This window comes from Lissotriton helveticus, chromosome 2_1 (genome assembly GCF_964261635.1).
Source record: "Lissotriton helveticus chromosome 2_1, aLisHel1.1, whole genome shotgun sequence".
NCBI lineage: Eukaryota > Metazoa > Chordata > Amphibia > Caudata > Salamandridae > Lissotriton > Lissotriton helveticus.
Genome location: NC_136059.1, coordinates 1,791,505,861 through 1,791,527,400, shown reverse-complemented (window position 1 = coordinate 1,791,527,400; position 21,540 = coordinate 1,791,505,861). Strand labels below are relative to the sequence as shown.

General features: G+C 47.2%; 1 protein-coding gene across 2 annotated transcripts in view; it reads left to right on the top strand.

Moving 5' to 3' along the window:
• Nucleotides 1–21,540, top strand: part of ZGRF1 (zinc finger GRF-type containing 1) — an 829,426-nt gene that overhangs the window by 561,379 nt on the left and 246,507 nt on the right. For both annotated transcript variants that reach the window (XM_078676730.1, XM_078676729.1), the window contains exon 17: nucleotides 9,814–10,010. In XM_078676730.1, coding sequence (XP_078532856.1) covers nucleotides 9,814–10,010 — 197 coding nt within the window. The remainder of the gene's footprint in view (nucleotides 1–9,813; nucleotides 10,011–21,540) is intronic.

Genomic DNA, 21,540 nt, shown 5'->3' with positions numbered 1-21,540 from the left:
CTAAGCAGTTAGCATCCGACTTAACCTCCAAAACTAGAGCTAGTTGCCCAAAACTTAAAGGGTGGTTTGACAATGCTTGTTCAGCTGCCCATAAGGAGCTAATGCTGGTCCTTCAGCAAAACCCTAGGGACGCAGTATTAATAAGGAGCCGCAGGAAGGCATATAAACTTACAGTTCAGGTAAGGAAGAAGCCGATAAAGGAGCAGGCTTGGGAGGCGCTCAGCCAAGCTAGCGCCCTGGCTGACAGTACCAGATTCTGGTAAGTTGTCAGCAGTCCTCTTTTTTCTGATACGCCAAACACTAGCAGAGACTGTATGATGCCTGCTGAGCTCTGGGTACAGCATTTTGGTAACATCTAGAGCGACGTAAATCTAGAAGACCCCGAAGTACAAATAACTCCCGGCCCAGCAAGCATTCCCACCCATTTCAGCGTAGACGAGGTTTATAAAGCTAGTACTTCAAGATCTGGAGGAAAGGCCCTGGCCCAGATGGGGTAGCATCGGACCTTTATGAGGCCGATCCCAAAGTCTGGGACAAAATTTTAACTCATGTTTTTAAGGCAGCCTGCTCATGTGGCTTTCCCTCATCATGGGCAAAGGCGGTTATCATCCCAATTTTTAAAAAGGGCGGCCAGGATGACCCTGCATGCTATAGACCGATTTCCCTGTTAGATTCAGCTGCTAAAATTTTGGGGAAAGTATTATTGGATCGCCTAACAGTTTGGCTTGATCTTGTTAACATTATTTCCAATCTGCAGTATGGCTTCAGGCAGGGAAAAGGGACTCTGGACCAAAGCCGCAACCTGCATTTAGTGGTTGGGAAGTATACCACCGCTAAGAGGGGAGTTTTACATCTAGCCTTCATGGATCTAACCTTCTGCCTTTGACTATGTTAATAGGTCTAAGCCTTGGTTGGTCTTACGCGATCAGGGGTTAGATGTTGAACTGGTCTCTTTCTTGCACACTGCCCATGAAAATATCACGGCAGCGGTAAGGTACAACGCAGACGGGAGTCTGGCAGACTCCTGGCAGGTAAGAAGGGGGGTCCGGCATGGGTGCTTCTTGGCCCCTTTGCTGTTCATTCTATACATTAACAAACTGGGAGACTCCCTAATATCCAGTTGCAAAGACATACCAAGAGCTAGCTCCAAGATGATCCCTGCACGCCTGTAAGCAGATGACGCAGTTCTACTGGCCAGAACCGCATTTGGCCTTCAACGACTTTTAACTAGTTTTATAGCCTTTATGGACTCATTAGATCTAACCACAAATTTTAAGAAGTCGTATACTAACGACCATAGGTCCCCGAAAGGCGGTTAAGGCCAAGCTTTATTGCAAGGGGGCCCAACTAACCAAAGTGTCCAAGTTTCCATACTTAGGGGTACTATTTGACGAACGGGGATCGTGGTGCTCGCAACGATTACTTAAAAAGAATATCTTAGCCAGAGCAGCAGGGGCCACCCTGGATTTTACTAAAAGATTGGGGTCAAAGCCCCTTCCCGCACTATTGAATGTCTATAACACAAAATGTATCGCAATGGCCACGTATGGGTGTGACATTTGGGGCTACAAGAATGTGAAGGGAATCCAGGGGGCTGAGAACAATTTAATGCCTAAACTCCTTGCGGTCCCCACTGCAACCCCTGTTTTTAATATACATAAGGAATTGGGGGTGCGTTATATTTCGGATCAGATCGCCTTCATGCCGCTGTTGCGCTGGCTTAGAATCTGGCCAAGTCTGACCCCCAACTTAAACCAACTTATAATTACTGATTGCATGCATTGGAGGGGGTGTTAGACATTCCCTGGTTGAAATACATAATGAAACAGACTAGATGGCTCGGCCGTCCTGACTTGATCCTGAGCCCCGGGTCCCTGGGCAAGACTGCTGTTAGAGATTTCAAACAGCAGTTTTTGGACAAGCGGCAGGGGCTTAGGGAGGAGATGGAACTAGCCAAGCTTTCGGTGAGAAGGTTTGTCACATTGAGCTTGGGCCCACAGATGCAGCCATATCTATCCTATGTTAACAAAGCATATCATCATTTTGTTCTGACTAGATTTTGTCTGAACCTGGTTCCCTGGTTTTTGGCATTTCCCCAAGGTTACTCAAAACCTGGCTCACTAAAACCCTGCCCCTGTGTTAATTTTTTAGAGCAGGATACATTCCACTTTGTTTTTCTGCGCCTACTATGATTCTTTGCACAGAAAACATATTTTACCATTACTTAGAGATCGTCAATTTGTTCAGGTCAGGTCTGCTTTTTTCTATCTTCAAATGTTATCCTCTCCCATGGTCTGCTTTGGGGTGGCAAATTTTCTAATAGGGGCCATCAGACATAGGAAAAAGTTGCCACCACAGTAGCCACCTTGTTTCATCAGCCAGTGCAAACATGCTTTCCTAAACTATAATAATGTGCACTCTATGAGATAATGCCTATAGCTTCTGGCCTAATGCCTAGCACTGTTTCACTTTATTTGATATACTCTTTGTAAGTTTATATCGACCGATGAAATAGTAACGCCGAATGCCTTTGAATTCCTCTGTGTATATACTTTTATGTGACCTAAGTTTTATGTATAAAATGTATTTTAATGACGTTTCTTTTTAAAACTGTTTGCTTTTATGGCTCCCGGCTGCCGAATAAAGTACTTTTTGGCTTTGTCTTTGACTAGTATTGTAAATCTCATTTTATAGCGAGAATTGATGGAGGCAATCATCTTTAAACTTTTACTCTCCATCAAGTCCATCCACTTAGGTGCCCCATCTGACCCTCCTCCCCGTGCAGACTCCAGAGGACTGCAACCCCTCAGTGCCATGCTCATTCCCTTTCTGAATGCTTCCACCTGTTCTACAACCTTCCCAGATGCTTAGAAACACGCAGCTGTCCGCTGAGAAACCCTCTGCCGACCCTTCAAAGCTCGCCAACTACAGACCGATCTCCCTGCTACTATTCATGGCCAAGATCTTAAAGAAAATCATCAACAGGCGCCTCACCGAGTACGACCACCAACTCCTCGACACCATTCAGTCTAGTTTCAGACCCAGCCACAGCACAAAACTGCCCTCATCTCTGCCATGGATTGTACATACCCGCATAACTATGGACAGAGGCGACACAGCCATCCTCATCCTCCTCAACCGCTCCACAGCCTCTCACCCCATCCTCATCCAGCGCATACACAACATTGGAATCCATGGACATGCAATTCAATGACTGCTCCTTCCTGACTGGAAGGAGTCAGTCAGCCTGGCACTGTACACCTTGGACGCCACAACCTCATCTGCAGAGTTTTCAAGGATCCTATCTGAACTGACCCTCTTCAATGCACACATATTCGCTGTAGCCAGCATCAACTGTTCTCACAAAATTGTCATCTCCTATGCTGATTACACACAACTCATTCTCTCCCTCACAGACAAGATACCTAGTGTCCTGATCAAGTTCGGGCCTGCATGACTGAAATCGCCCACTGAAAGAAGACCAGCTTTCTAATGTTTAACACCAACAAGACCTAAATCTTCATGTTCAGGAAGAGTACTTCAATGTGGCACTCCACCTGGTGCCCAACAGAGCTAGTACCGATATCCATCCCTATGCCAAGAACCTCAGGATCATCATTGAGAGCAAACTTAACATGACTGCTCAAGTCAACCCCGTCACTGACTCATGCTTCCATACTCTGAAGATGCTGTGGAAGATTTTTATATTGGCTCTTAACCAGGTCCTGGAAAGCTGTCACCCATGCCCTGGTCACAAGCAAGTTGGACTATGGGAAAACCCTCTATGCTGGGATCAACAAAAAAGGTCACCCGAAGGCTGCATACCATTCGGAATTCTGTGGCCAGAATCACTCAACCTCCCGCACTATTCACATATCACAAAACACCTGAAGGAGCTCCGCTGGCACCATATATACAAACAAGCGCAAATCAAATTCCTCGCCTACACTTTCAAGGCACTGCATAACACTGCCCCAGCATTCTTCAAGAATTGCATCTCCTTTAACAAACCTTCTTGATGCCTCCGTTCGCCCCGGATTTCTACTTGCACGAATCCCACGCATACAGAAAACCATATCCGGCTGTCACGCCTTCTCCTATGTCACTCCTAAAACATGCATTCACCTTCTCCTCTCTTCTTGAATTTTGCAAAAAGCTGAAGATCTGTCTTTTTAAATAGTCCCACTAGTCCCCAGGCTAGACTCTCACCTGTTCTTTGCCAGTATATTTTCCCAGGTGACAGTGCGCTATATAAATCTGCATGACATGTCAACTTTTTAGGGCTTCCATTGTGAATAACGCAGAGCTATTTATTGAGGTTTCCCATTGGCCACAGTTTTAATTAAAAGTGATATTGAAATCATTCCACTGTTAGCTGACTTACCATATATAGTCTTTTTGATATATACATTTTTACAAACTATTAAGCATACTTTTCTTTTCCAAAGTGGTATTTGCAGAATTTCATCTGGGTCCGCTCTTCTGCTTCTGGAATTTGTACTCCCTGGCTTAGAAACTTCACAAATTGATCTGAGACTAGCCTTAATTCATTACATTTAGAGGGGGAGACAAAGGCCAGCAGCATTACATGTTGTCTAGCGGGATGTACTGCAGTCACGGGTGGTGTCTGGGCAAAGTGGCGGAGTGGGTACAGGTTGGGGGTGACAATGAAAACACCCCAAAAAAACTTGCTGAGATCCTACCGCATTGCTGCTACAGGCTCTCAGACTCCCCTGTGGCAAACAAATCCTAACGCTGCTTTCATGCTGCTGGCAGCCTTAGAGCAGCATCAGGATTGACCTGAGTGGCCTCCATTTGCCTCACAGAGAGACTGGGAGCCTGTGCCTGCTGTTTCCAACCTGGTAACACAGCTCAGGTTGGAGACAGCTCAGTGCGCATGTCGGTTTGCCGTCCTGAGACGGCCGGCCAATCCCACGTGCGCAGTGATAGCAAGGCACCTACCGCTCCTCCTCCATGATGATCATGGATTAGGCCCCACCCCCAAGACTTGGCCAGGAAAGAAAAATAAGATGATAATAAACCTGCTGTATTATTGTTTTATTTTTCAAGTTTTGCAGCTGCTGCTTGCAGGGAGACGACGCTCCACAGTCATAGTGGTGGAGCCGCCGCCGATGGATTGTGGGGAGTCAAAAAGTGGCACCTGAAGTTAGATGTTCGCTGTTTAAATTTCAGATCCGATGCAAGATAATGGCAGGGTGAAAACCTGCTCCTCATTGCATATTTTCACTAAGTACTACTGCTTAGTTTCTAATTGTGGGGCAGGGCTATTTAGATGTTTGGGTGTCCAGAATATTTTCAGGTACAAATTAATAGTTTCTCTGAGCATTCAAAATTATTTTTTCAATGGTGCAGGACTTTTTGGAAAAATGAAGAAACTGCTGTATAAAAATATCAATTCGGGTAATAAGGTACTCGTAAAAACCGCACCCCCATTACAGATTCTCCAAGACCAGCACATCACCTCACACTTTCTTTTGAATGTTTCTTCAATGGTGTAAAACAGTGGTCCTAGACATCTCATCAAACATCAATGAATGTATTATTTGTTATTCATTTGTTAAGTAGATTAATACATAACACAAACCAGGAGATATAATTCTTTTTAAAGCCAGAATACTATCCCAATGTGTCGTACCCAACATCAATTGATCCAAAGAACAACTAATTTACTTAATCAGTCAGTATATTCCAAATTTATTTTCAACATTCACAAAAACAATTCAATAAAGAAAAAGAAGAAACTGCAGATTGCAGTGCAAATAAGGGGTGCTCAAGTGAATTGAAAAATAGATCGTTCAAAAGGCAAGGTTCAAAAATGTTATGTACAACTAAAATTACAATTCTTCTAGTTGAACTAAACACAGAGGCCTACCCACGCAATTTTATATACATTACTGGGTTATACAGAAAGGAGAAAGGAACATGGATGTTAATGTCTAGGCCTCAAAACATAGGGGTACAACTGTCGACGTTTCGACCCTGGCGCAATACGGGGACTTTTAACGCCTCTGCTGCGGGTCTTCTTCAGGACTTTATGGGGGGGGGAGAGAGGGGGTGTGTGAAGCGACCTACAAGATAATTTAAAATAGTGTAAAATGACTCGATCAGCCTGAATAGTTAGCAAAACCTCAATAAATTAGGTCACTGGTAAGATACTTTACCAAAGGATGATAGAAGGGCGGTCGCGTTCCGACAATAAATGAATAAATAGCAACCTAAAGGACACAAACGAAAAACCTGGCTCAATGCCCATCTCCATATGGCATATTAATATATAACCTGTCACATACTATTGACAGGCCACTGGAAGAACACTCACCCGTTAATGGTTTGCCCAGTGTTCGTCCAATAATTTGCTCAAGATGAATATTCCATTTTAAAAAGGGGGGGAATGAATTCCAATATTACTCTAAACATAAAAAAGGAAACAGGACTAAGTACACGCATATCTCAAAAGGTGTAACAAGTAAGTGCAAGATATTGCCGAAGTTCAAGGACTTCACTTACCCAAACTATTATCCCAAACAGGAACGGAGTCAAAAGGAGGCAGTGCAGTAATATATGCCCCAGCGTCCTGTTTTGAAAAAATATATATAAACCCTCTTAGAGATTGCGTGTGCCATAAACAATACATGACCAAATTACTCGTAGAAAGTACTATGTTACAAACTCTCCATTAGTGTAATTACCTGTTAAGATGTTATAAATGTCCTAAATCAACTTGACGTGACCGCGATTAAATCGACCGGCCCAGAGAGATGCGGCGTCTTCCAAAGAGTGTCGGGCGCGTCTGCAAACAACAAGAGGTCACGTGGTGCATAACACGTCCCGCAAGTAGACAGGGAAAAACGACTACGCAGTGGTATTTCACGGGGATTTGCAAGATACTACTCAGCCCCGGTTATGAAGGAATGTTGTATCACAATAATTATGCGTTAACAACGCAACGGGTCGTTTAGATATTGCTGAAAATTCAATTTAGAAAATGACATAAATTATGCAGTATTAAAATACTATCGATGCTCAATAAACCAGTGTAGTTTAGTAACCAGGTATTCCATTGAGAGAGTAAGTGTTTAGTGAATGTTTTGGAAAATGATCAAAACAACAAAAACATAAACAAGAATCAATGTAAATACTGTACAACAATATACATCTATATACACTTCCATACAGAATCACAATGTTATACAAAATATACTCAATCATTAAACAAAATAGTGTGATTGATATGTTATACATCAGGATAATTCAATCAGCATATCTCAAAAGCCTATGACATATATAAGCTAATGAAAAAGGGAAAGTATCCGATGTTGACCTCAATCATCCAGTCAGCATATCCCCATATTCAGAGATAGTGAAATTAACCATTGTAAATGGATGCCATTTGTCTAGTGACTTCCTCATGCTCATTCAGTCTCCTATTGACAGTATCAAAAAGATGCATCCACCTACATTCTCAAGTATTGATGATGTTGGTAAAATTACCTCCCCGGGAACTCTGCGTCACTTTCTCAATTATCCACCACTTAATGCTTTCTGGTTGATGATTGAACCTAGTGAAATGGTCAACCAGGGGTGCCCCCTGTTGGGTACGACACATTGGGATAGTATTCTGGCTTTAAAAAGAATTATATCTCCTGGTTTCTGTTCTGTATTAATCTACTTAACAAATGAATAACAAATAATACATTCATTGATGTTTGATGAGATGTCTGGGACCACTGTTGTTATATACTGATTGATACCCAGGTCCTTTGACTTATTGGGGTCACCCCATTGAATTAATGGTCTTCAATGGTGTAGGCAGACCTCAACAAAGGAACACAATGAGCAGATTCAGAGTGACCATATAGCTCTTCAGTGGTGTCTCTTCCAGGCTGGCCTGCGCATAGATGCAGTGCTTGTCTTGATATCTTTGTCCACCCTGGTGCTGCTTCCCAAAATATCCGGAGTCCCAGCACGGATGCTGGGGATATTTCAAAGATCTAGAATCTACAGAAAACATGGATTTCTTAAAGTTAAAGAACTCTTTTTTTAATCCAAATTAACAGTGTCTCTTTTTGAGCCTTTTGTGTGCACAGTTGTGTCTGCAAATAGTGGTTAGAAGTAGCTCTTATAGCAGCATAAGATTCTGCTGGAAAGGTCTTTGAGGATTGTGCTATGTCTCTGTGCAAAGATTTTATGATATTTAAATGTACATAGTTATTCTACTGACTTTCCCAGAGCTGTAAATGGAAAACGAATCAACCTTGTTCAGTGTTAATCTAATGTAAGGTCAAAAGAATTTCCACCGATCAAAATTGTTTTACTTAGACCCACCTAATTTGTCTTCCCAATTTCTGACCCTAATTTACACCTCTCGTGGTTTTCTGGAAATATCAGCAAACATTATACAGGAAAAGCTCTCTGGACCTTTGCACTCAGGCTTGTTTTGGTGAATGCGTTTAGGCCAACTATACTTAAACATCTTTCTTCTTCTTTCTCGGTCACGGGTGAAGGTAAATTGTAGGTTCAAAATAAGCTGGTATTCTTATTCTGTCACTGTGCACATATGCACTGGCATTGTTTTGCATGACTTGATGCACCTGTTCTAGAAACCCCACTGCAAAATTTACTGTTTCACAATAACTGAATTTTTATTCAGGTATTGCTAGTTTGTTAGAAGTGCAGTGTTCATAAAAGCATTACTGTGATTATTTACAGTCTTCACAAGTGAAACGTGTTTGCTTCTTTCTGTATGACTGTTTGTATGTACAGAGACCTAATGAATTATTGAACTACTAAGGAACACTGACCTCCACTGACTTGCGTGCTAAATTAATTTATAATTGTACATTCCCTTGTGAGCTCCAATATTTTGTGTTTCTGATATCAAAGATGCGCAACTGCAATTTTGGTCGTAAACTATTGAAACTTTAATGACTCCTCCAAGGAGGTAGTAACCCATTTTTTAATGGGATGGGGATCTCTTGTGAATGTTAAAAAGGTGTGTTGGGGAGTAGGCAATGGTCCATGAGACCACTGCTAGCTGTCAAACAAACTTATTTTTTTTAAATAACTTTTTTGTTTGCGGAAAACGGGCTGCGTTTAAAAAGAAAATAGTTTACTTTATTGATATGCGATCACAGTCAAGGTGGTCGGCCAGACTGCGACTCACTCCTCATGGAGATTTTGTGAAGCGACCTAATACATAGGTCAATTTGCAAAACCTAATTGGATTCGCCACAAAGTTGGTGCCCAATTTTGCAACAACTTTATGCAAATCCAGTGTTAGCGCATTTTGCTCTTTGTTCTTAATTACTTTGAGTGGCAACTCGAGTGTTAAAGCAATCACTAACAATGCCAGTGGAATTATTCTGCTAAGCATGTCAAATTATGGAAAATAACAAAATAGAAGAACCTTTGTTAAAGGTCAGTAACGCTTTGTTCCATTTTAGTTGGGGAGTGCATGCACAGTTTCGTTGTTAGCAAACCTTCTAGTTTGTAGATAAGCAAGAACAAATGAATGCTCTAAACTTGCTATACAAGTTGATGAATATATGGAGAGGCGCCAGAAACGCATAGCTTATTTCAAGTCTTTAAACTGTTCCATTTTTGACCAAGTTGCTTTTATTGTTTTTTAATCATTGACATTTGATATTTTATACTATAAGATAAATATATGAAAGCGCTTTGGGGGATATATTTTGTGGTGACAACAGTTTTATTCAAAGCACCATTGGTAGCATGATATCTAATAGACCTTCTCTCATTTACTCATAACTTTTCTGGTTTTCTCCTTCTTAGGGTCGATTTTTCTTTACCTGTGATGCGCCCAAAGCAAACCAGTGCAATTTCTTTAAATGGCTTGATGAGGTGAAGTCTTCAAATGCCATGGCTGGAGAGTCCAAGAACAAGGTGGTACTTTGTGACATCAAAAGTGTTGGTTCTTACATCAGGTGCCAGAGAATACTTCTGTATGAGGAATGCCAGCTCTTGGTGCGGTATGTTGAAACAGTACTCTTTGCTCCATCATCTCGAATGCAGTGTTTATTGATTAGAATGTGTATAGAAGATATGCTAATACTCCTTTCTAAACCAGGCTAAGCAAAATTAATTGTGGAACATACTATGATATCATGGTGTTAGCGTGTGGAGCATTGGTGTGAACGGAAGGGGCAAGAATGTTGAGTGCAGAACCGTGGAATGCCTATTTAGTGATTGTGTATGGTGAAATGTTGGCTTGAGGGTTCGAAGGATGTTGAAGGCAGTTGGGGGAGTGAGCTTCAAACTCTTTGCATCAACCTACTCTACGCCACCTTCTTCCAATCCATCCTCCAAGGACCTCAAGAGAGTGCTGAACTTATACATAGATCATACCAAAGAGCACTAGGTGGATGATCAGCTCTTTGTTAGGTTTTCTGGAGCGAATAAAGACAAGGCAGTGCAGAAGATAGCCATCTCCCAGTGGATAGTGCTCTCAATTAAGATCTTCTATGCTCTGGATAAAAAGCAGCCTCCGGACAGGTTACGTGCTCGTCCTACCATGACCGAAGCAGCTACCACTGTGTTAGAACATGGAGGCCCATGTCCTCAACATTTATCCAGGCAGCTACCTGTGTGTCCTTCCATATTTTCACAAGGCGCTATTGTGTGGACAGTCCGGTTTGCCGAGAGGGGCCTTTTGCCTGTTCGATCTTGCAGGGCTTTCTTGGTTGAGTCCATCAACAGACCCGCCTTTGGTAGCTATTCAAACGATGAGGAATGTGTGGCTAGAAGTCTCCGTCAGAAAAACAAGTTACTTACCTAGAGTAACTCTTCTGGAGAGACTGTAGCTGCAGACTCTTCACCAATCCTCCCTTCCACCCTCGTTTAGTGGTTGGAATGTATACATTAGTAGGATCCCAAGTCTCGGAATCTGCACACTGGTCACAACCAAAATGCTGCAGGGGCTCTCCATCTGGGATTATGGGTAGTATTGCAAACAACTGATATCAGCATGCAGGAGTGGCACCTGTATATTCTCTACACAACTTTTCCAGAGCGGAACTGCGTCAGTGTGTAGACATAAAGCACCACCTAAAGGTGCACAGAGATACTGCTGAAATGTTTCCTGACCCAGTCTGGTGCCTGGGGAATATTCAAAAGGTGAGGAATCTGCGGCTAGATACTGTCTCTACCAGAAAGTGTTACTGAAGGTAAGTAAGTTGTGTCATGCTTGTTTATTTGAGTGGTCTGTCCAAATATTTACATCGCTTGAGAACTAAGACCATTAGTGGTTGATATCTTTCTACCAAGTCAGAAAATACATTAATAGATATTGCATTTGATTTCAGCATGTGGAACAGGTTTCAGGTTACAAACTAAATATGGAGAAGTTTGAAGTTATTTCAATTACAAATTCTGCCCTAGTCATATTCCACCTAACCTGGGGCCACAGAAGTCCCTTCACTGAATCAGATGCTTAGGAATTAACATCTCTAGAGCAACTTAAAAAACATTAATAGACAATTTAGTTGAGTCGCATTCTAGGACAAAGAGAGATTGTGACAAATGTTCCTTGTTGCACTTTAATTTGTGGGGTACAATAATTATTTTTTAAATGAGAATTTGAACTAAGCTTCCTTATTTCTTTTCATTTCTACTTGTCTTTTACTCTGCAAAAGATACCTTAAAAAAATAAAATGTTTAGTAACATGTTATGGGGAATTGGTAAAAAAAATATTGAGATCTGTTCTTCAATTCAGTTGAGTCAATGGCTGTTCTGGATTTTGTGGCCCATCCATATGGGCTAAAGCATTTACATCATCATCAGCTTTCCCTATGGATAACTTTAAGTTAGGTCTATAAATCAGGCTGCACGAATTTTATTTTGGAAGACGTACTGCACCATTAATTAAAACTTGGTTAGATTTTTTTGAATGTGTGGCATAAATGATATACTGCAGGCTAAAACCATCCCGGGGGAAACTTTTTAAGAAACGTGCCCCACTGAAAATAATTGATCAAGTCCGGCATCCATGTCAGGTGCCTCTGTCTAGCCTGAAGTCTTTTGAGAAAGCCCTGTAGACTTTAACCCTAGCCAACGGGTCTTCAAATAGCAGTCTCACCCAGGACAAATATCCAGCGCCAAAGCCCATCTTTTTTAGGACCGCCCACATTTATGACCATTCTAGTGAGTCAAACTCCTTTTGAATGTCCAAAGCGAGCGAAACTGTTGGCTCTATTATATGATGGTTGAGCGCTAAGCAGCAGCAAGTTTATGCAGGCTATGTTGCGTCACCATGTACAGTATAAAACTTAAATGATCCGGGCTCTCAAGAGACAACCTGTAGCAAGCGGTTGACCAAGACCTTTGCTAAAATCTTGGTCTTCACATTTAATAATGATATCAACCTATAAAAGGCAAAATCGACAAGCAGCTTTTCTGCCTTCTGGATCAATACAATCGTTGTCCGTCTCAGGTCTTTAGGTAGTATACCTTCCCATCTTGCCCTGTGGAACAGAGCACAGCAGGGTCCCACTATGCGAGATTTGGGGCATTTAAAGAATATAGTGGGAAGACCATTGGGTCCAGGAATTTTTCTCCCTTTTATCTGGAATATTGCCTCTGATACTTCCGCTTCTGTGATCTCCGATTCTAACCCCAACCTCGCTGCATATCCCAACTGTGGAACCATGAGGTCTGTCATAAATTTCCCCTGGTTCCCAGTCTGACCTGGCAGTCTGACCCAGAATACATCCTCCAAATGGGAAGCTAAGGACTGTACTACCTTTTTGGGGGACTAAACTGTGTCCCCAGATTCTGTCCTGACCTACTGCACCCATTGCTGGCCTTCTTCCCATTTTGCCATGCAAGTCAGAAGTTTCTATACTTTATCACCTGTCTTGTAGAGTCTGCCCTGCTGCATGCAAAGTTTTGGCCTTCTCTTCTTGTTGGACATGCAGGTTTGCCTGAGCCTTTCTATTTTACGTGCCAGCTTTCGTTAGGGGTCTATCACATAATACAATTCCCAGTACGTCAGTGTGGAGGACTCCATGTCCTCAGTCTCTCTGTTTAACTTCTTCTGCTTCCCCTATAATTGCCTAATGAGTTGTCCCTGTATTACTGTCTTGTAGGCCTCACAGAGAACTACCTCTGAGTCCACCATGCCACAGATCTTTTGAAAGTAGTTAGTTGTGGTCTCTGCCATCAGCTTTCTAGTGTCCCAGTCAGTCAGCTCAAAGGGGTCAAGCTTCCTCTCCACCCTGGACCTGAGGATTTTCTGTCTGTAGGTGTGTGGCTATGGGTGAGTGGTCTGAGCTTTCCAGTGACAAAAATATGTGTGTTTTAAATGCCCCTAAGGACAATATGGCACCAGCATGTAATCCAGCCTGGACAGAGAACACATCATATTGGCTGCAAAGGAGTACTGGTGCATCCCATGGTGCTCCAGCCTCCAGAGATCGGCCATTCTCAGTGCCTCCAAGCTGCGATAAATGCCGGTCAACCTGGGTATTTGTCCAGTGGCAGTCACCCTGTCTGTCTCTCCCTGAGCAATTAGATTAAGGTCTCCACAAGAAGGAGAAGGGCCTCTGGCAACCCCTTTATCCAACCCCCAACTGATCCAGCCCCACCGATTGTAACCCTAAGGGGAAATAGCAGAATGCCAAAATAAATTCTTCCCCTTTCCATTGCCCATGCACCACCGCTCAACATTCCAAATTGTCAACCATGGACTGTGTGCCTGCAGTGGAAGGGACTTGCAGGCCAGGATTCCCATCCCTCTGGATCCTCTGATGAACTCCGCGTGGACAAGTAACTTGTATCTGGCCCTGGTCAGAAACCACAGCCGTTACTCACCAGGTGGGTTTCCTGTAGAAGGATAATATCCGGGTCTTGCCCAAATAGATATTTCCACACCATGCTCTGTGTTAGTTTTCTGCCTTATTGTAGGAAAGTGCCCCTTTTTGCATGGTTACCCCACACTTTTTGCCTGACATCTGTTGCAACCTGATTTAACCCCTTGGCTGTTGGGGCTATTCCCTTGCTGTGCTGGGGGGTGGGGGGGGGCGCATGATGAGCTGAGCTCGTCATGACCACGCCCGTTTAATGGAATGCTCAGCACAGCAGAGGAATTAGCCCAGCGTGCGAGCGTTCCACGGGCCATGACGAGCTCAGCTCGTCATGAGCACCGGAGCACCGTGGCTCATGACGAGCTGAGCTCGTCATGGGCATGGGAGGGGTTAATGTGCCCTTGGTCCCTGCCAACCTGGTTCCCAGGGCCTGAAACCGTACCTTTGTACCCACAATTCCCTGGCCACAGGTAAGCCCATTGTAAAAGGTATCATGGGTACCAAGGGCACTGTGACTAGGGAAGGCCTCTAAGGGCTGCAGCAGCTATTGTGCCACCCTTAGAGGCCCTGTACCATTAACACCCACACACTGCCATTGCAGGCTGTATGTTTTACTGTGGAGAAAAGTGAAGAATCAACATGGCACACATCTCACATTCCTGTGTGCAATGCCTGTAGCCCACTGCCTGAGGCCTAGGTAAGTCACCCCTCTAGCAGGGTTCACTAGCCATCAGGTGAGGGTACAGTGGCATGAGCCCTGTACCCCTACAGTGTCTAAGTCCACATTTAGACATATTAAGTGTAGTAAAGCCATAAAGACTATATGGCCTGGAAGTTGGTCATTATGAACTCCACAGCTCCATAATGGCTTTACTAAAAACTGGGAAGTGTAGTAGCAAGTTTCTCAGCACATTAAACCCACACTGATGCCAGTGTGGGATTTAATGTAAAATGCACTCACAGGGCATCTTCGAGATGTCCCCTGAAAAACGACCGACCCAGGTTTAGTTCCTGAATGTCTGCCTGCCCTTTACCACCACCAGACAGGTTTCTGGACCCCTGGTAAAGAGAGCCTCCACTCTCTGGGCCCAGAATCAAAGCCCATCCTGCGCTGAGGTGTCGGGCCTCCTCCACCAGGATGGGTTGGGTCCACGAAGGAAAAGCCTGCCGCCTTTGGGAGTTGTCCCTGCCTTTCGCTGCCTCCCAGCAACTGGCCCTCCCTCACTTTGGGGAGGAGAATCGGTGGGAATACGAAGCTGGGAAGAGAAGTGTGCCCACCTTTGCCAACCCCACCCCTCTGGTGGGGGAGGCAAGGTGAAGCACACATCTCAGTCCTCTCCATCTTGAAGATGAGGAGACTCATCCAATTAGGGAGAGGCCCATGCCCCCTTCCACTGGAGGGTGGCATAATAGTGGGTGTACCCACCCCAAGAAAGGGACCCATTGGTCCCGACTTGCACACCCCTCCAAACGCCCCGGAATCTAGTATTTAGGGGCAACCCTGAACCTTGCCTCCTCAGATTCAAGTAATAAAAAAGAAGGCGTGAAGAGCGGTGCTGACCCAGGAAGACGAGGGCACCTACTGCTTTGGCCTCAGCCCTACCTGCTTGTCCCGGCTATGACCTGCCTACATAGAAGAAGCCGGCGTGTCCAACAGCCAGCAGCCCCCCAGAGCCCGGAGGACATGCCCTGCACTCACCTTACAGACTCTGTCTCCCGTGAGCACCGGAGTTGCTCAGCAAAGACTCCAAGACCAGAATCTAGATTCCGGCTACTCCGCGATTCTGCTCCACTCTGCACCTGACGCCCACTGCCCTTGTTCGAGTGGCCCAACACCACAAGGAGGTCTCCTCAGTGATCCTGCCCTGGGATCTGGTGATCCTCGACCTCCCTCAAGCTCCAAAACGACTCCTACTGCCTCAGTATGAAGGGTCCCCCCGACCGTGACCGAAGTTGGTAAGAAAACCAGATGCCAGAAGACACCCCTGCACCGATGCCCCAGAGACTTGGGTACCCCAACCGATGGTGTCCAGGCATCCCCCAAGAACCCGGATTACCTTCTAGCCAGTGGTCGTCTTCAGGGAGTTCCCCTGCCCGATCCTGCAGCAACTTTGCCGAACCAAAGGTCTCCATTGAGAAGCACAGGGTCCCCGACGTCTTCTCAGCACCCTGCACCCAGCCTCCCCAGTGCCGCTGGTGGTGCAGCTCCTGTGCTGATTGTTGGCCCCTCCAGCGCTGACCTTAACCCCACACCCAATTGGCCTGCTCGTAAGTAGTCCCTAACCGAAGCCCCCCTTAGTCCCATTGACTAACATTGGGCTCCTACACTCTGCACCCAGCCACCCCAGTGCCGCTGGTGGTGCAACTCGAGTGCCTACCAAGACCTTTGGGAACCTTGGCCCTAATCCCCAAAACTCCCACTCGTGAGACGTTTACCAATAACCATTTTTCTCCCATAGGGACCCACGTCATGAGTTTTTTGGCCTAAAATGTTGTAAGTGTTGAACTTTTGTTTTGTATGGGGAAAAATGTCAGTATAACTTAAACCAAGAAAAGTCTTACTTACCATGTATTCTGAGATTCCTCGGTGTGTGTTCTATGCATACCACCCCCAGTAGTCATAGGGGCTCATTATGATGGCAGGCGGACATCAGTCCGCCCGCCATCATCACGGTGATGGGACCGACCGCCCACCTGCCCAATTAGGATGCGCCCGCCATACTGGCCTTTTAACAATGTGGACGGTGCTGCTGGCTGCAGCACCATCCGCAATGGTAAAAGGACATGCACAGCATTTCCCTGCACCATGTGCAGGGAATACCCCCTCAGTGCAACCCCCTCCCCCCCGGGGATCCGCAACGGGCCCCCAAAGCCAATCCCCACCATCCTTTCCATGGCGGCCATCATGCACCCACATCCTAATATGGCGATGGTGCCTGCTAGGCACCGCCACCATATTGGTGGCCCAGCTGCGCCCAGCCGGCAATCGTAACGATTGCCGACCGCCGCAATACCCACCACCATTATAATATGGCGGGGGTATTTCTCAGTACGATGGCATTATGATCGCCACCGCCAGCCCGGCGGTGGCGATCGTCACGCCATCGTAATGAGCCCCAATGTAATCAAAAGTCTTCTAAAAGTCATTATTGTGTAATGTAACTGCTTCTTGAATCAATACCAACCTGTAACTATTGCAAATTCAACCACAACTGCATTCCTTTGTGAAGTCTTGCATTTGAGAGCATATTTTACTTACCTGTGCCAAGTCCTGCTTGGTTTTTAAAATAAAATATAAGTATACTTTTTTTTATACTTGCCTAATTTGTCTCTGTGTGCATCAGTTTTGTATTGAGTGAATACAATAAATGCTTAATACACCCTCTGGATAAACCAAACTGTTTGACTCACACTTACACAAAGAGAGAGGTTAGTACTTATCTAATTTAGCCTCTGTTGTACCTCTGGGGACTCCCTGGAGACTGTGTACACTATACCTTACTTATGGTATGGTATAGACAGATCTTATAATACATTAGACACTGTATTCATGTTTTCATGGTCATGAAAGTCACCAATGGTGAGAAACGTCAGCAAACTGGCTAGTACCTGCCAGCAGCTCCTTTGGAGATGCTTACGTGAGGTACTTTCTGACGTTCACACTCTTTTTCTTTCTTTTTGTATACACTATTAAGTGGGGGTACAAGTGGGGTGGACTGGTAAACACAAAAAAGTTTGGACATTGAGGATTGGACGTAATTCCCATTTGTTAGAAGCCAGCGTTCGGGCAGATATATTAGCATCCCGCCTTCAGGATTCCAGAAAGTTGTTATATGTCCAAAAGCAATCAGATCTATTTAGTATAATGATAGTATACACAGAGCCAGCTTCCTACAATAAGCCATTCACATTCCAGGAGAGTATTTTGAGGGTTAGCCCTGAGGGTACGTGGAGGGTGTAAGTGCCACCATTCTTGGAGTTGTCCGGCTTTCCGCCGAGTCTCCTGACTGTTAACGAGGAATGTCATGAGCCACTGCCCACCCTTCCCATTTCTCCCCACTCTCTTAACCGCTTGCGTGCGGCAGGAATTCCAGCCCTGTGCTGGACATTCCAATCACGGGCGTGGTCGTGCCAGAACCATTCCGTCATCAGCACAGCCCAACCATGACTCATGACGGAATGGTTCCGTCACGAGCATGGATGGGGTTAAGCTACAGGTGTAGAACTACCTGCCTCCCCAATGCCCGAGGAGTCTGGTGCCCCAACTGTTTGAACATCTACATCCTATTCAAACAGTCTTATACTCTATACAGAAAATATCACAATGCTACAACAGTACCAGCAGAAGGGGGACGTGGCCCAATGGAGTATACAGTGTCCATCTTAGAAGTCATACGCTGTTTTGGCTTCGTATGTGTCCTGTATCTCTGTGTTACTGAGGCCCCTCAGCTCAGCATGACCGCTGTCATCGGGGTGACTCCAGGAGTATCTCTTCCTCCAAGCCCCCGGGCGACTCACTAGATCTGAACGAGACACGTTAGTGATAGATTCCTTACCTTAGAATATCCCCAGGCGTCAGACTGGATCCGGAAATGTTTGCGTAGCAGTACCCATGCGCGTCGGTAGGTGTCGTCTGCGGGTCCGTCGTCGGCGTCGTGGGCGCCGTGATGACGTCGTCGGAGTTCTTAGACCCCGCCGCCGCGTGCTGACGTCAGTTCTTCTTTTTTCCGCGCCAGCAAGCGCAGATCTGGAAAAAGCAGTACTTCTAGTCACTTTTTGACTAACTTTTTGGATCATTTTTTATCATCTTTTCGAAGTCGAACGACTCCGATTGGTGCCTTAGGGATGCCTGGATTTAAGCACTGCGAGGATTGCGACCGCACGATGTCGGTCACGGATCCTCACCGCCGGTGTCTACTCTGTCTAGGCGTCGATCACAACGACAAGGTCTGCCCCGACTGCCGGGCCCTATCTTCGAAAGCCAGGCTCCCGCAGGCGACTCCAACTCCGACAGTCGGCCCCGCGCCGCGAGAGGTCCCGGTCCCAAGGGAGGTCGAGGGACAGGTCGCGGGGTCGGAGCCACCACAGCTCCGAGAGTCGGCACCACTCCTCCGGGTCGAAGTCGTCGTCAGGTAAGAAACACAAGAAGTCGAAGAGGCGTCATCGCTCTTCTGACTCCCCCCGACGCTCGCGCGATGCGGCCGGGGGTTCGGGTGATACCGCCCACGCGGCTCCGTCGGAGTCGCGGGCGCCGCGTCCAGCTCCACACCTTCCGGTCCCTGGGCGAGACGCGACGCCGGAGGAGATCGAGCGCTTCCTCATGGCCATGAGGTCCGTTTCTCCTCCGACGGGCTCCGCGGCGCCTTCGGGCCCAGCGGACCCGTCTGGGGCCCCTAGCGGGTCGGGGGCTTCGACCCCGATGCCGCCGGGTGCTTCGGGCCCGGCGCCGCAGGAACCCACTGGATCCGCTTCGGGATCTGGGTCATCGCCGGTGGACCTTACGACCCCCACTGGCGTCGGTCCGTCAGGTGTCACCTCCGGCGCCGTCCCCGATGACTCCCTCGAACCGGTTCCGGCGCCGGAGCGGCGCCGCTGGGCGCCGCTGTCAACGCCGTTTGGGGAGTTTAACTTCTATGAGCCGGCCCCATCCATTGACAACCCTGATTATCAAGAGATGGGTGATGAGGAGTGTTGGGAGGGGTCTAGGGACCCTCTGACCATAGAGTGTCAGTCTCAAGAGGACTGGACAGGTGGACTTGGGGATGCCAGTGGTCTGGATACCTCACCAGACACTGGTTTTGTCTCACCTCCTACCGTGGCTTCGGAGGCGGGGGCAACCTACAGTGTGGTGCTGATGAGGGCAGCCAAGGCCTTGGGCCTTGAGCTCCCCGTCGCGGCCGTGAGGACTAACGTCCTCACTGAGGTCCTTAAACCTCAGTCAAGCTCGGCCGAGCCTCTGCTGCCCTTCAATGAGGCCTTAACCGACGTTCTTTTGGGCACTTGGTCCAGGCCCGCTACGGGTTCGCCCGTAGATAGGAACGTGGCCTGACGCCACCGCCCGTCCCCGAGCGACCCATGTTTCCTGTCCACCCACCCCACCCCACCCCCGAGAGCCTGGTCTTCCAGGCATCCAATTCCCAGACCGCATTCCCGTCGGCTCCGCTGGACAGGGAATCAAAGAATTACGAGCAGTACGGTAAAAAGATCTTCTCCTCCCTTAGTCTGGGACTGCGGTCTTCCAACACCGCATGCCTCTTGGGCCGCTACACCCACTCTCTGGGATACGGTTGCGGAAGTGCTGCCAGAGTGTCCGTTGGAGGTAAGGGCCAAACTCGGCCAAGCCCTTGTGGAGGGCCGGGATGCAGCCAGATATTCTATCCGGTGTGGGCTGGATACCACTGACTCACTAGGTAGAGCGATGGCAACGACGGTGGCGGTCAGACGCCACGCCTGGTTGAGGTCCGCCAACTTTTCGGCCGATGTCCAAAACACACTGATGGACATGCCGTTTGATGGCCGTCGCCTATTTGGTGACAAGGCAGACCATGCGCTTGAGCGCTTTAAGGACTCCAGGGCTACGGCCAAGTCCTTGGGCCTCTCGGCCCCGCGCAGCAATCGGCTGCCTTTCACTCCTTTCGTGGCCACGGAAGGAGTGTACCCACACGCGCTGCCAGCCACGCTCCGCAGGGTAATAACCAACGCGGTGGCGGCCGTGGAAACCGCCGTGGCGGCGGTCGGGGACAACGGCGATGTCAGTCCACACCTTCCCCCATAGCATCCGCCTCAAAACCCTCCTAGTCCGTGCTTTTCGGCCCATGTGACGCCAGTGGGGGGCAGGGTTCGCCATCACCACTCTCACTGGCGCACTGTCACTTCGGACAGGTGGGTGCTGCAGATCGTCCGAAGGCGCTACTCCCTCCCCTTCGAGACGACCCCTCCAGCCATGCCACCGCAATTCCACCGCGTATCGGGGGATCATTTGCGACTTCTGCAGGAGGAAGTTACGGACCTCTTGGCCAAAGGGGCCATCGAGCGCGTTCCTGGGCCAGAAGTAGGGTGTGGTTGCTACTCCCACTACTTTCTGGTACCCAAGAAGGGCAAAGGGGGCCTATGCCCTATTTTGGACCTACGCAACGTCAACGGCTTCCTCCGGAAGGAGAAGTTCAAAATGCTGACTCTGGCTCAGGTTTTGGCTGCCCTAGACCCAGGAGACTGGATGGTAGCGTTGGATCTGCAGGACGCTTATTTTCACATCCCCGTCCTGCCGGCCCACCGGCGTTACCTGCGGTTCACGGTAGGCCACGAGCACTTTCAGTTTATCGTGCTCCCCTTCGACCTTACCAGCGCACCACGGGTGTTCACGAAAGTGATGGCGGTGGTCGCAGCTCATCTGCGCAGGTTGGGGGTTTCGGTCTTCCCCTACCTCGACGACTGGTTGTTGAAGGCGGGCTCGCCCCAAACAGTCGTCAGCCACCTCCAGACGACGGCGGACCTCTTGCACCAGCTGGGGTTCTCCATCAATGTGCCGAAGTCACACCTGTGTCCCTCTCAGAAGCTCCTTTTCATCATAGCGGTTCCCGACTCGGCGCAGTTTCGGGTTTATCCTCCCGAACAGCGGGTCCGGGATATTCAGGCTCTGATTCCACTCTTTCAGCCTTTATCCCGGGTCTCTGTCAGGTTGACACTGCGGCTTCTGGG